The sequence below is a fragment of the Martes martes genome, assembly GCF_963455335.1.
Source record: "Martes martes genome assembly, chromosome: 17".
Taxonomy (NCBI): Eukaryota; Metazoa; Chordata; class Mammalia; order Carnivora; family Mustelidae; genus Martes; species Martes martes.
In genome coordinates this window covers 6,738,874-6,751,645 of record NC_137905.1, presented here as the reverse complement: position 1 = coordinate 6,751,645, position 12,772 = coordinate 6,738,874, and the positions used below count along the sequence as shown (strand labels likewise).

The 12,772-nt window shown below is 53.9% G+C and overlaps 1 protein-coding gene across 1 annotated transcript in view; it reads left to right on the top strand.

Annotated features, from left to right (window-relative positions):
• PLCG2 (phospholipase C gamma 2) overlaps positions 1-12,772 on the top strand; it is a gene marked incomplete at its 5' end in the record, with an annotated part of 136,533 nt that overhangs the window by 74,550 nt on the left and 49,211 nt on the right. The window contains 10 exons of the mRNA XM_080829391.1: positions 780-881; positions 1,933-2,051; positions 3,762-3,847; positions 5,211-5,331; positions 5,618-5,786; positions 7,481-7,585; positions 8,750-8,839; positions 9,425-9,600; positions 11,033-11,233; positions 12,197-12,316. Coding sequence (XP_080685517.1) covers positions 780-881; positions 1,933-2,051; positions 3,762-3,847; positions 5,211-5,331; positions 5,618-5,786; positions 7,481-7,585; positions 8,750-8,839; positions 9,425-9,600; positions 11,033-11,233; positions 12,197-12,316 — 1,289 coding nt within the window. The remainder of the gene's footprint in view (positions 1-779; positions 882-1,932; positions 2,052-3,761; positions 3,848-5,210; positions 5,332-5,617; positions 5,787-7,480; positions 7,586-8,749; positions 8,840-9,424; positions 9,601-11,032; positions 11,234-12,196; positions 12,317-12,772) is intronic.

Here is a 12,772-nt window from a genome sequence, read left to right as displayed (position 1 = left end):
TCTTTGAAAAGAGGACACACTCCGTGTCAGTTTATTTAGAACCCTCACTCTGCTCCTTACTACTTGTAGGGACTTGGGATTGTCACATAACATCCTGAGCTGCTTTTTCCTCCTCTTTCCAATGACGACATAGGACCTACAGAGTCACATGGAGTAACCTAGGTGACCGTCCAAGGAGAAGGATGGTCTGAGCCAGCTGCCGGGATCTGAGCAGTGTCTGTATACCAGAGGCTGGGTTAAATCCATAATCCTATTTCACACGGTCTTACCCAGAAACTGCAGCTAGGAAGAATTCTCATGTAATAGATGAGGGGCATAGGGAGGGGGTGTAGCTTGCCAGGGTCAGCCAAGTGAGTAACCGGGCAGTCTGACCTGTGTTCAATGGCCTCTTCATGCCAATAAATGTAAAGAGCTGGCAGAGGGCAGGAGTCGGCAAACTCTGGTCGCAGGCCGAATCCGGCCCACCACCTGTTTTTTGTAAATAAAGTTTTATTGGAACACAGCCATGCCAATTTGTGTATGTTTTGTTTATGGTGCTTTTTGCAGTACAGGAGCAGAAATTTGAGTGGCCTTGACCCAAAGACTAAATTATTCAACCCTTTGGTCCTTTATAGAAGGTATTTGTGAGGTAGAGTCACGTGTGGTATGTGGCGCTTGATTGCATATGAATCTGAAATAGGTTGATATTTTGGTCTTTGATGGAAACCGGATCCTGAGAGAGGAAGGGTTTTGCCAGTCCTCTTCCTGATGATCTCTTGTTCTCTCTCTGCCACTCAAAGGAGCTTTGGGCTCAGGATCTGAACAAAGTCCGAGAGCGGATGACAAAGTTCATCGATGACACCATGAGGGAGACTGCCGAGCCCTTCTTGTTTGTCGATGAGGTGAGTGGGCTTCTTGTCGAATAGGCTCATCTTTTGACTCACGTCTGTGACCTCTGGAGTTTATTTTTCCAGTTCTCTTCCCTTAGAGGGCTTTGCTGTCGCCCACTCCCCAACTGACTCTGCTGGTTGAGAGCTGGTTTTCTTCCAGGTTCTGAGTTTCCACCTTCTGTCTTGCCCATCTCTCTCTACTGGGCTGTGTGTCCTGGGGGGGTTCCTGGCTCTGCCCACTAGACGACGTCTGCCGCCGGGGAGTGTCTTACAACACAAGCGTGGCGACCGGGTTGAAAAGTCGATGGGACCTTTGCATCTGCCCCGGGTGAAGCCACTGGGGAGGTGGGGCTGAGAGGAGGACTGGGGTGCTCCTGCCTCGTGGAAGGCTGTTTCCAGGCAGCGGAGTGTAGCCCTGTGTCACTCAGTCTGATTTTTTATTTTTTATTTTTATTTTTTGAGTGAGGTATTGGGGTAGGAAATTTCCTGCCTTTTCGATGTTAGGATACTGGTGATATTCTTTATTTTTTTTAAAAAGATTTTATTTATTTATTTGACACAGAGAGAGAGAGAGAGATCCCAAGTAGGCAGAGAGGCAGGCAGAGAGAGAGGCGGGGAAGCAGGCTCCCTGCTGAGCGGAGAACCGGATCCCAGGACCTGAGATCAGGACCTGAGCCGAAGGCAGAGGCTTAACCCACTGAACCCCCAAGTGCTCCTACTGGTGATATTCTTTTGCTTTAAGTGGGGCGGTGAGCTGACACATATTCATGGTATTACTATGCCTTAAATCTTATGCACGGGAGGCAGGTAGGTTTGTAGTATCCACTATCTCCGGATTCACATTACAAAGGGAAACATCACACGGGTGAGTGAAAGGTGTCTGTCTCTCCTGTTGTGATCTGAGCCTTCTGCCTTACAAATCTGGGTCCCTGAGGCCAGGAGACCTTCCTCTGAGTTCCCGAATCAGAGCCGCCATCTCCCGGTGTTGGCCGAGACCAGAAAGATCCAGGCCCCACCCGTCCTCATCACCCTCATGACAACCTTGCCTCTGTGACTCTCCCAGTTCCTCACGTACCTGTTTTCGCGGGAGAACAGCATCTGGGATGAGAAGTACGACGTGGTGGACATGCAGGACATGAACAACCCCTTGTCCCATTACTGGATCTCCTCTTCGCATAACACGTGAGTTTCTCGGTGAGCCTGTGACGGGCTGAGGGGCTGGGTTGGGGGGTGGGTGCCAGCCCCCTGCTCCGGGGAGGCGTGTGGGAGCAGGCAGAGTCCAAGGCCACGCTGCTCAGGCTAGAATATACAAAAGCTTCTGGAAGGGATGTGGGAATGTACCCCCACCTTTCCCAGTTGGTATTTGCATTAATCATGTTTTATCCTATGACCCGAAAAAGCAAGTTGGCAAAACTGGTTTTCACAGACAGCAAAGCAATGAATGAGTTATTGAACTGGTACTTACTGAGTGTGTTCCCCGTGCCTGCTGGGTATGGGGGGTATAGCAGGGGAGACAGCAGGAGCAGCCCTGTCCTTGGGTACTCGGAGGGCAAAGGCCTCCCTTGTTTTGTTTTGTATTGTGTTAAAGATTTATTTGTCAGTTTTTGAGAGAGAGAAAGAGAGTACAAGCCCATGAATTGGGGGAGAGGCAGAGGGAGAGGGAGACAAGCAGACTCTCCGCCAAGCATGGAGCCCCATGTGGGGGGCCTGATCTCAGGACCCCAAGATCATGAGCCAAAACCAAGAGTCGTACACCCAACCAGCTGAGCCACCCAGGTGCCCCCAAAGCGTCCTTTTACTCAAGGATGAACAGGAGTTGCTGAGAGAAGTACAGGTGGTGAGGCAAGGAGGAGCCGCACGTGCAAAGACCCGGGGGCAGGAGGAGCCGAGGGGGTCTGTTAAGATTATTAGATCGTACAGTCCAGGAGGGTGAGTGGCAGGAGAGGAGGACAGCAGATCTGCTTCAGTGGAACCTTTAAAATCACAGCAAAGGGCACTTGGCAGTAGGAGCCACTGATAGCTTCGAAGTCAGAGAGCAACACGTTCACGTTGACATTTTATTATCCCGATTATCCCAATTGCAAGAGAAGGTAGACTGGAAGGGAGACGTTGCACTCAGGTTCCCCTGTGTAGTCAGCTTGTGAGGTGAGAGGGTGAGAGGGTGAAAATCTTGGGGCCTGGCCCTCTGGAGAGCAGCAGACTGGTACCTTCCCATGTGTCACCGCAGGCAGGAGTCAGAAGGCATTTTGGAAGGTGATGTCTTCTTAGGGGCAAACTGATTGTTTGCCATGGCCGTTGGCTTAGAGTGCTGAATGCTACCAAACCCAGAGGACAGTGAAGGAACGTGAACTCTTGAAAGGGGTGTGGGGCACGGACATGGGGAGGAGGAAAGTGCGTACAAATATGCATTTTTATGTCAGTTTTGGTGGACACAGTTCAAAGCATAGTGAATTCCAGCAATTGTTGTTCAAGACCTGTGTCCGGCCTGGAGCCCTGGTACCACAATGGCGGCCCATCATTGGACTAAGGGCCTCCTAGTGGGCACCGTGGTGGTGGGGCGTGGGGGGTGATAGTAGGGTCTTTAATTGATTGCCGTATGTCAGTGTCACTCCTGATACCCCTGGACCAACTTCCCCTCCAAAGAATGCACAGTCTCGACCCTTCCTTTGGATCGCCAAGATGGCTGTCATTCACGCCCTGTGACTGTGGCCTGGAGCCCAAGACTTGTGCCCAGGGTGGCCGCACGATTGCTTGTGTCTGGCCCAGATCCTAACCGTGGATCTTTCTAGACGGGAAGAATTCAGGATGTTGGGCACTTGGGTTGAGGAGTTCCCCAAGACGCCCCGGGGTGCGGGCCTGTCCCCTCCATGGCCATGGCATCCTCTCCCTCAGGTACCTCACCGGCGACCAGCTGCGGAGCGAGTCGTCCACAGAAGCCTACATCCGCTGCCTGCGGGCGGGCTGCCGCTGCATTGAGCGTGAGTGCCGCTCGCCCGGGGTGGGGGGCACTCGGGGGGACTTGAGCTCTGCCGTGTCCCTGCTTGATGCTCTCGTTGTCTGAAAGGCCTGAGTCGTGTGGGTGACGGGGACAGGCCACGGGAGGACCCAGGTGCCCGTCGCCTCTGGGGGCGGGGGACATGGTCACTAAATGCCAGCCGCCGTTCCCCAGAGGGTCTCCCCGCAGGACGAGGCCGGACTGGAGTGGGAAATCCTGGGGTGGCGGCCGGGGGCGTCTGGAGAGTGTCCTGAGGTGGCAGCGGGGCCGGGAGGCTTGGTTAGGCTGCTTTTCTCCTTCAGTTGCCCTCCGGGCTGTTCACGGAGGAAGGCAGGAGCCCTCTGTGTTTCGGCAGCTGGCCCGGCCTTCGATGCCACCTGACCGTTCTTTCACAGCTGCTCAAGGACACCCACAGGCCCTGGACGTGCTCGGGAGCCCACTGCTTCCTCCCGGCCTGTCTGCACCTGCAAAGGCGTGCAGGTACACTGGGCTGAGAAAGGGCCCAGAGCACTGACGGAGGGTGCGGTCTTATCAGACCCATTCCTCACACCATCAGACTCGAATGGCACTTAACCCTACAGACGGCTGTCTGGTGTATGCCCCCCATCCCAGGAAAAAGCGAGTGTGAAAAAATTAAGTATGAAACAATCAGCTCCTGGTACCTCTGGGGGTTGAAAATAGAGGGGATGTTCACCTGCTACCTAACCTAGTTCTGTTCGAATGTTTTCCTATGAAGCTGAGAAAAATAAGCATCTCATTTCTCTGTATTATTTCCACTAGCAGAGCAAGTAGGCCGGGTGAAATCAGAAACAAATCCCACAGTATAAATCTATTTTTTAAAAAAGGAAACACAGGGGTGCCTGGGTGGCTCAGTGAGTTGGGCCTCTGCCTTCAGCTCAGGTCATGATCCCGGGGTCCTGGGATCGAGCCCCGCATCAGGCTGTCTTCTCAATGGGGAACCTGCTTCTCCCTCTCTCTCTGCCTGCCTCTCTGCCTACTTGTGATCTCTCTCTCTGTCAAATAAATAAATAAAATCTTTAAAAAAATAAAAATAAAAAAGGAAACACTGAAACTAGCCTCTTTGGGGATCTTTAATTAAGCAACTACAGTCTTCCCATAACTGCACAAGTAATGCATGTACACAGGTATCAGGGCTCCTCGTGTTGCCAGCCCCCGAGGGGAATTCCTGTGTGGCCCCCACATCCTAGTAACTGAGCCACTGGGGGCCCGGGGCCAAGCTGGCCGAAGCCCACCCCCCTACCCCCCTTGTGGTGTGGCTACTGTCAGTAGACTCTCCAGGCAGGGACAGATGGCTGGGTGTTGAGACTACATGTTTCTCCCCTCAGTGGACTGCTGGGACGGGCCCGACGGGAAGCCCATCATCTACCATGGCTGGACACGGACCACCAAGATCAAGTTTGATGACGTTGTACAGGCCATCAAAGACCATGCCTTTGTCACCTCCAGGTCGGTTGGCTGATTTCCTGGTGGTTCGTCTTTAAGGGAAAGGTGGACAGACGCCCCTGCCCACACGCATACACACCACACACACCCCCACACCTACCTACCTGCCCAGCCTCCGTCCTCTGGTCTCGCCCAACAACTCTTCAGCTGAGTGTTGGCGCCCCCTTCAGGCCCAAAGCGCAAAGTCCCTCCCTGGGTCGGGAGCTGGGAGGATGCGGTGCCGGGACACGGGTGCCCTCTGCCCCCCCCCCCCCACCTGCTGGGCTGAGCCCGCTCCTCCCGCACACAGCTTCCCAGTGATCCTGTCCATCGAGGAGCACTGTTGCGTGGAGCAGCAGCGCCACATGGCCCGGGTGTTCAAGGAGGTGTTTGGCGACCAGCTGCTGACGAAGCCCACGGAGGCCAGCGCTGACCAGCTGCCCTCACCCAGCCAGCTGCGGGAGAAGTTCATCATCAAGGTGGGTGGCCTCGGGTGGCCTGGCATTCATTCAGGAGAGCCAGTGGCTCAGAGCACAGGTCCTGCTCCCACCGCCCGGACTCCCACCAGCTCTCCTTACTAACTCCCTGAGCGACCCCGGGCAAGGTCGTTTCACCTCGGGGTGCCTCTGTGTCCCCGTGCAGTGTGTGAGATGGACACGGACTGGAGGTGGACAGTTGCCCCAAAAGGCTGTGTGTGCTCATGGCTGAAGGGGGTCTCTTGCCAGCTGCTGGCACGGGGCAGAGATCAAGGAGCAGCTGTGCCCAAGAGTGCCGGGGACGCTGCGGAGAGGGGTGATGTTTGGGGATCTTTGGCCGTGACACTCAGGCAGTTTTCCCGAGACACCAAGGGAAGCTTCCAGCTTGGGAAAGGCGGGACGCGAGGCCGCGAGAGCTTGGCCCAGCAGGGTCCGCGGCTTCTCAGGCATTAGGTCAGTGAGGGTGCATTTCCCTGTAGCTTTGTTTTCTTGGGACCGGTCCCTGTGCATCCCCAGAGGTTTTCTGGCTCTTGTTTTAGGGTGTGAGGTCGGGGAGGCCCCGTCAGAGCACCCTTTGCCTCCCCATTGGTACTTCGTGGCTCCCTCCTTTTCTGTTTCATGGAAGAGGGCAAGAACAGCGTTGGTGAGCCTGGCTAGGCGGACAGTAAACGCCATCCAGTCTCCGGCAGCCCTGAGGGGTGGCAAATGCCAGCCCCCAGGCCCATTTTCCGGATGGGGACCTTGAGGTCTAGAGGGTGGCTTAGCTGAGTTGCGGTTGGCTCCTGCCCAAGAGGGAACTCGAGGCCGTTCAAAATGACACATGCTGCCTCAGTGTTGACAGGTGGCTTTCACGCCCCTTGGCTGACAGGACCCAGCAGGGGCTGGCGTTACCCCCGTTTCACAGGGGAAGTGACTGAGACTGAGACAAGCTGTCACCCAGCTAGTAAGGCCCTGAATCTGAGCCCCGGTCGGACTCCCAACCCTGAGCTCCCTCCTCCGGGCCACCAGAACCAAGATTCGCGAATACTGGCCTGCATGGACGTCGGTACCCATCTGGATGTAGATTGTTGTTGTCATGGTCTTAGTCTCTCCGATGAGAACTGTAAGCCCCAGAGACATGTAGCCTCCTGCCCGGGGTCGCACAGCTGAGAAGGCAGCTTAACTCTGTGTCCCCGGTGTGCCGTCCACAGCCCTGCATTCTGGGCCGTCGGACTGGCTGTTCCTGCCCTTCCCTGTGTGTGTGGCAGAGAACACAGGACATGCAGGTGGTGTCACTGATCCACTGTTTATTGAGCACTTACTATCTGCTGAGCTGCCGCAGAAGATTCAACAGGGAACCGCACAAAGTCCTGCCGTCGTGGGGCTTATGTTTTTTGACAGGGAAGAAGTCACAGAGAACCACAAAGGGCCCAGAGTATGGAATATAACTCCCAGGGGCCAGAGAGTGACAGGGATGGGAAGGGGAGTAGAGGCTATTGTTAGATCAAGTAGCTGAGGAAAGCTCATCTGGAGGTGACACCAAGCACAGAGCTGAATGTAGTGAGAGAGAAGGCAGGCGGTGAAAACAGGCAGTGCAAAGGCCCTGAGGTCGACACTGCAGATAGATGCTGGCTGGCTGGCTGATGGGGATGAATGCTTGCTAGCTCCAAGATCCTAAACTTGGGTCTTGAGGGAGACTGTGTGTATTTTCCCCTCAGCATAAGAAGCTGGGCCCCCGGGGCGACGTGGATGTCAACATGGAGGACAAGAAGGATGAGCACAAGCAACAGGGTGAACTGTACATGTGGGATTCCATCGACCAGGTGGGTCTCCCTGCACCCCTTCTCAGGGCTTTGAGCACATCTGAGGCCTACTAGAGAACTCTGAGAATTTTCCTATCTTTTTCCCGTTTTCACCTTTCTTTTCTTTTTCTTCTTGCATTTTTTAAAAAAGAATTTATTTATTTATTTGACAGACAGGGATCACAAGTAGGCAGAGAGGCAGGCAGAGAGAGAGAGAGAGGAGGAAGCAGGCTCCCTGCCGAGCAGAGAGCCCGATGTGGGACTCGATCTCAGGACCCTGAGATCATGACCTGAGCTGAAGGCAGAGGCCCAACCCACTGAGCCACCCAGGCGCCCTTCTTTTTGCATTTTCAATGTTTTACTTTGAAATCACTTTATATTCCATGTAATATATTGGACATTCACACGCACACGAAGAGTATTTACATACCCTTCAGTCACCTTCCCCGAATACTAACATCCTCTATAACCAGAGTGTAATTGTTGGAAGCAGGAAATGAACATGGGTGCCCTACCACTCGTTCATTCATGGGCCTTATTTCAGTTTTACCATTTGTTCCACTGATGTCCTTTTTTCGGTCCAGGGTTTAGTCCAGGATGTGGCTGTTTTTGGCTGTCCTAACTCCTTACTACCCTTCTATCTGGGACAGTTCGACCGGAGGAATCCATTTTGAATGCTCATGCCACTTCTCAAATCTGTCTGCGTATATTTAGATATGTATGTTCTTACATCCTAGAAATACTAAAAATTGTTAATGTGTAAATAAAGAATTAAGTCAGATGTTGAAGAGTCTCTGGCCAGACTAGCTGAGAACTCCTGAAAGTCATAAAAAGTGGAGGTAATAGAAAAAGACAACCACCAGGCCCCCAAAATAATCCCATCATTCATAAAGGGCTTCAAATTAAATAAATAGGAACTAGAAATTTGGTACGAAGTTGTATCTACTCTGAGACACAGTGAATTTAAAAAAAAAGTCCTGAAAATGCCAAAAGAACCCAAAAATAGATGTTTTAAAAGAAACGTCCTGAAGGGGGTGGAATTCCATGAAACCACCATACACATCTATGAAAGCGGGAAAGGTTCATCCCTCACAAATGCTGGGGTGATGCTGGGCGGGGCCCCTGGGTCCCAGAGTTGATGGGACAAAGACGGAGGGGAGAGCTCATGCTGGTTTCCCTTTCCAGAAATGGACTCGGCACTACTGTGCCATCGCCGATGCCAAGCTATCGTTCAGCGACGACATTGAACAGACAGCAGAAGAGGAGCTGCCCCAGGTAGGGGACACAGCCTCCTAACCCATCCTCCGTCCCATGGCCCACAGGCCCCGACATCCTCAGCCCAAGGAGCCACCCCTTTGGGTACCAAGGTCTGCCTGGCTCTTCTCTGATTGGCTGGCTTACCAACCAATGAGATTCAAGGATGTGTTTCCTGGTCTCTGCAGGGCCTGATGGGCCTGTGCTCTGGGTGGGAAGGGAAGTCATTTGGATGCTCTGTCCAGCCCCATCTCCAGCCTGATTCCCAGCTTTCCTGCCCTCTCCCCTCTGGCTCCTGGCCATCCTTGGTGCTGTTTCTTGTGGGCAATTTCCAGGGCTTTCTGGCTCTCAGACTCCTTGTGCAGTAGAGTTGAAACCTGTACTGGGGGCCCCTTTGCCCGTGTCTTAGGACTCCAGGAAGCCACCACCCATGGTGGCAGGCAAGGGAGGGCTGTGGGAGCCATCTTCCCAGACCTCTTGGGGTGAGGGCAAGCTGACGCCAGCCTGTCTGCTATCCAGTCCTGAGCCAGCATGCACAGAGGCACCGGTCTGGCCACGCTGGGGGTCTGGTCCAGGTTTTCAGAAATGCCTCCTCTTGTGGCCCAGGATATACCCCCCACAGAGCTGCATTTTGGGGAGGAGTGGTTCCACAAGAAGGTGGAGAAGAGGACGAGTGCCGAGAGGCTGCTGCAGGAGTACTGTGCGGAGACGGGGGGCAAAGACGGGACCTTCCTGGTGCGAGAGAGCAAGACCTTCCCCAACGACTACACCCTGTCCTTCTGGTAGGCGCACGCCGCCTTCCCCTTGCAGCGGGTCCGGGGCGGGGGGGGGGTGCGGGGCATGGCATGAGTTGTGCGAACTCAGGCCTCCACCAGAACCCCAGACTTCATTTAGGGATCTGTGCGGGGCAGGGGTGGGCCGAGGCAGGTGAGGCCCAAAACACCGCAATCAAGACTCGTGGTATTTCAATGCAAAATGTTTAAACATCAGAAGTAATGAAAAATCCATGATGAGCAAAGTATCATCATCATTTTAAGTCAAGACAGGATCTGACCTTGCACTAAGGACGATGTGGCCAGTCCTGGCTCTAGAGCGGGTGGGGGGGCCCCTAAGTCACTCAGCCCCCTTCCATCTTTGTGTCCTTGTCCCTAAACCAGAGATTCTCAAGGTGGATTTATGGAGCTGTCGTGAGCTTTCTCGCTCACTGACTTGTTAGTACTTTCATTCACTAAAGGGTGTGCGTTGAGTGACTGCTCCGTGGTACGTGCAGCGATCTGGCAGACCATGTCCCTGTCCTGATGCGATTAGAGTCTGCTCGGGGAGATAGACAATGAAAAAGGAGTCAATGATCTATAATTGTAGTTGTGATAACGTGCAATGCAGAAAATGCTAGATGTTACAGAAGTCTGTACGAGCGGGGCCCGATGTAACGTTGGGCTTGGGAATGGTCAGGGAAGACTTCCTGTAAGAAGTGGTGTTTCCGTGGAGACCCAAAGGATACACATTTTAACAACATACCTGTAAGAGTGACAGCTAAGTCCTACAAGATGCTTCCTATGTGCCAGGCAGCGTTCTAGGCGCATTTTGTAAAGATTTTTATTTTTATTTTTATTTATTTATTTGACACCGAGAGAAAGATCACAAGTAGGCAGAGAGGCAGGCAGAGAGAGGTGGGGGAAGCAGGCTCTCCACTGAGCAGAGAGCCCGACGCGGGGCTCGATCCCAGGACCCCGAGACCATGACCTGAGCCGAAGGCAGAGGCTTAACCCTCTGAGCCACCCAGGCGCCCCTCTAGGCGCATTTTGTGTGTGATCTTGGTCAGTCGTTAGGACAGCTCAGCGAGGACAGACCACAGGGATGATGATGTGGGGGCTCAGAGAGGTCAAGTCACTTGTCCAGGGTCACTTAGCACATAAGTGGCTGAGTCTGGATTTACACGTAGGCCTTCTGGCTCCAGAGTAGGACTTAGGTAGGTAAACGTAGTTGGAGGAAGTAGCTAGAATGTTCTGGAATCCAGGCTAAAGGACCAGCCTGTTCTAAGAGCAGAGGGAGGCCTGTGTGGCCACACGTGGTGCCTCCCTGTCAGTGCCCCGGCTGCAGTTCTGGTCCACCCCCCTTCCCTGTACCACCCTCCTGCATGTTCTCTGCCCCCCCCGGGTGCAGGCAGGGCCAGTGGACCCGGCCTCGTTGCTGACGTTGTTCCTCTCCCTGCAGGCGGTCCGGCCGGGTCCAGCACTGCCGGATCCGTTCCACCATGGAGGGTGGGACCATGAAGTACTTCCTGACCGACAACGTCATGTTCACCAGCATCTATGACCTCATCCAGCATTACCGCGAGACACACCTGCGCTGCACCGAGTTCGAGCTCCGGCTCACCGACCCCGTGCCCAACCCCAACCCCCACGAGTCAAAGCCGTATGTGTGCCCATGCTCCTGGGGCTGCAGACCTCAGGCGCCAGGTTTAGTGGGTGCAGACACCCAGGCGGATTGGGTTCAGTGGTCGGAAAAGCCAGTCTTGTGGGTGTGCCAGGGCCCAGGTTCCCCCGAGGCTCCTCACCCAAGATCTCTTAAATTCCCCGGGATGGGCCCTGTTTCCAAACACCTACTCCGCCTTTTTTCCCTATCCGTCGGCCTCTCCCTGCCCCTCTCCTCCCTTACCTTCACAGTCCCGAGCCTTCGGGCTTTGATTTTCAGAGGTGAATTTTGGCCCAGTGATACTGTTCTGCTTGTCAAAGCTCATTCCTGTTCATTGTGCAAGTGAACAAAAAGAAAGTAATTGTACACATTTCCTTTCATTTTTATCTAGAGAAATGAATATTAGTTATGCCTTGCAAAAGGTTAACCCATTCTGGAAATAAGGGGGGGAGCTAGTTTTAAGCAGAAGGCTGCTAAAATGTACATTTTTGAGAGGCCTTGTAACTTACGGCAGCTTTCTTACTTTTATCTAAATTTGTATAGATTGCCTTTTAAAATCTGCCATTTCATATCTTTGAGAGTAACCCAAGACTAACCAGACAAAAAGACCTTTCTGAAATTCCGTTCCCTGTGTTCTCTGCCTCCGATCTTCTGTTCTCCACAGTGACAGATGCTGGCCCTGGGTCAGGCTGATGGGGGGCAGGGGTGGGATGGGTACAGTAAGGTTAAATTTCTTCTCTCGTGCTCCAAGCAGAACCTACTATAGGAATGTTTTCCCTGAGCTACATCTTGGTGGTCTTTAAAAAAAAAAAAATTGCTGTCTTCAGCGGCGTTGTTGGGTGGGGAAGCCCACGGTGTAATTTCCACAGTGGTTTCTGGGGTCTTTTTCCAGGCAGCCTCAGAGCCCAGGACCGCGTCCTCCATGGGTGGCCGTCTCACTTGGCCGTTTTCCCTGTGCCGCAGGTGGTACTACGACGGGCTGAGCCGCGGGGAGGCGGAGGACATGCTGATGAGGGTTCCCCGGGACGGCGCTTTCCTCATCCGGAGGCGGGAAGGCACCGACTCGTACGCCATCACCTTCAGGTGAGCGGGTGGGTGGGAGCCGGCACGTGCTCGCCGGAGGCGCCCCGGGAAGGACAGGTGGGGAAGGCACGAGCAGCGTCTGCTCAGGGGAGCTGTCTGTGTGCGGGGCCCCGCTCTGGGTCCTTGAGAGTTACTCCTGCCCCGTGAGCTCATTCCGTCTTCCAGCAACTTCGTGACCATGATCCTTATGGTTCAGAGGAGGAAACTGAGGCACAGGGAGCTTAAGTAACTTGCTGAAACATGCAGCCAGTAATGGTGGAGCTGGGATTTGAACCCCAGGCAGCCCTGGCAGCCCAGAGCAGTGATGTGACAGACCTGCTGTCCTCCCAGCCAGCGCGGGCAGTGGGAAGGCCACACGGACCAACCTTCTCCAGGACTGTGGTTCTGTCCTCTTCCATCCCAAGACCCCAGATGCCTCTGGTTTCCCCCAGGGACAGTGTCGGGGAGTTTCAGACC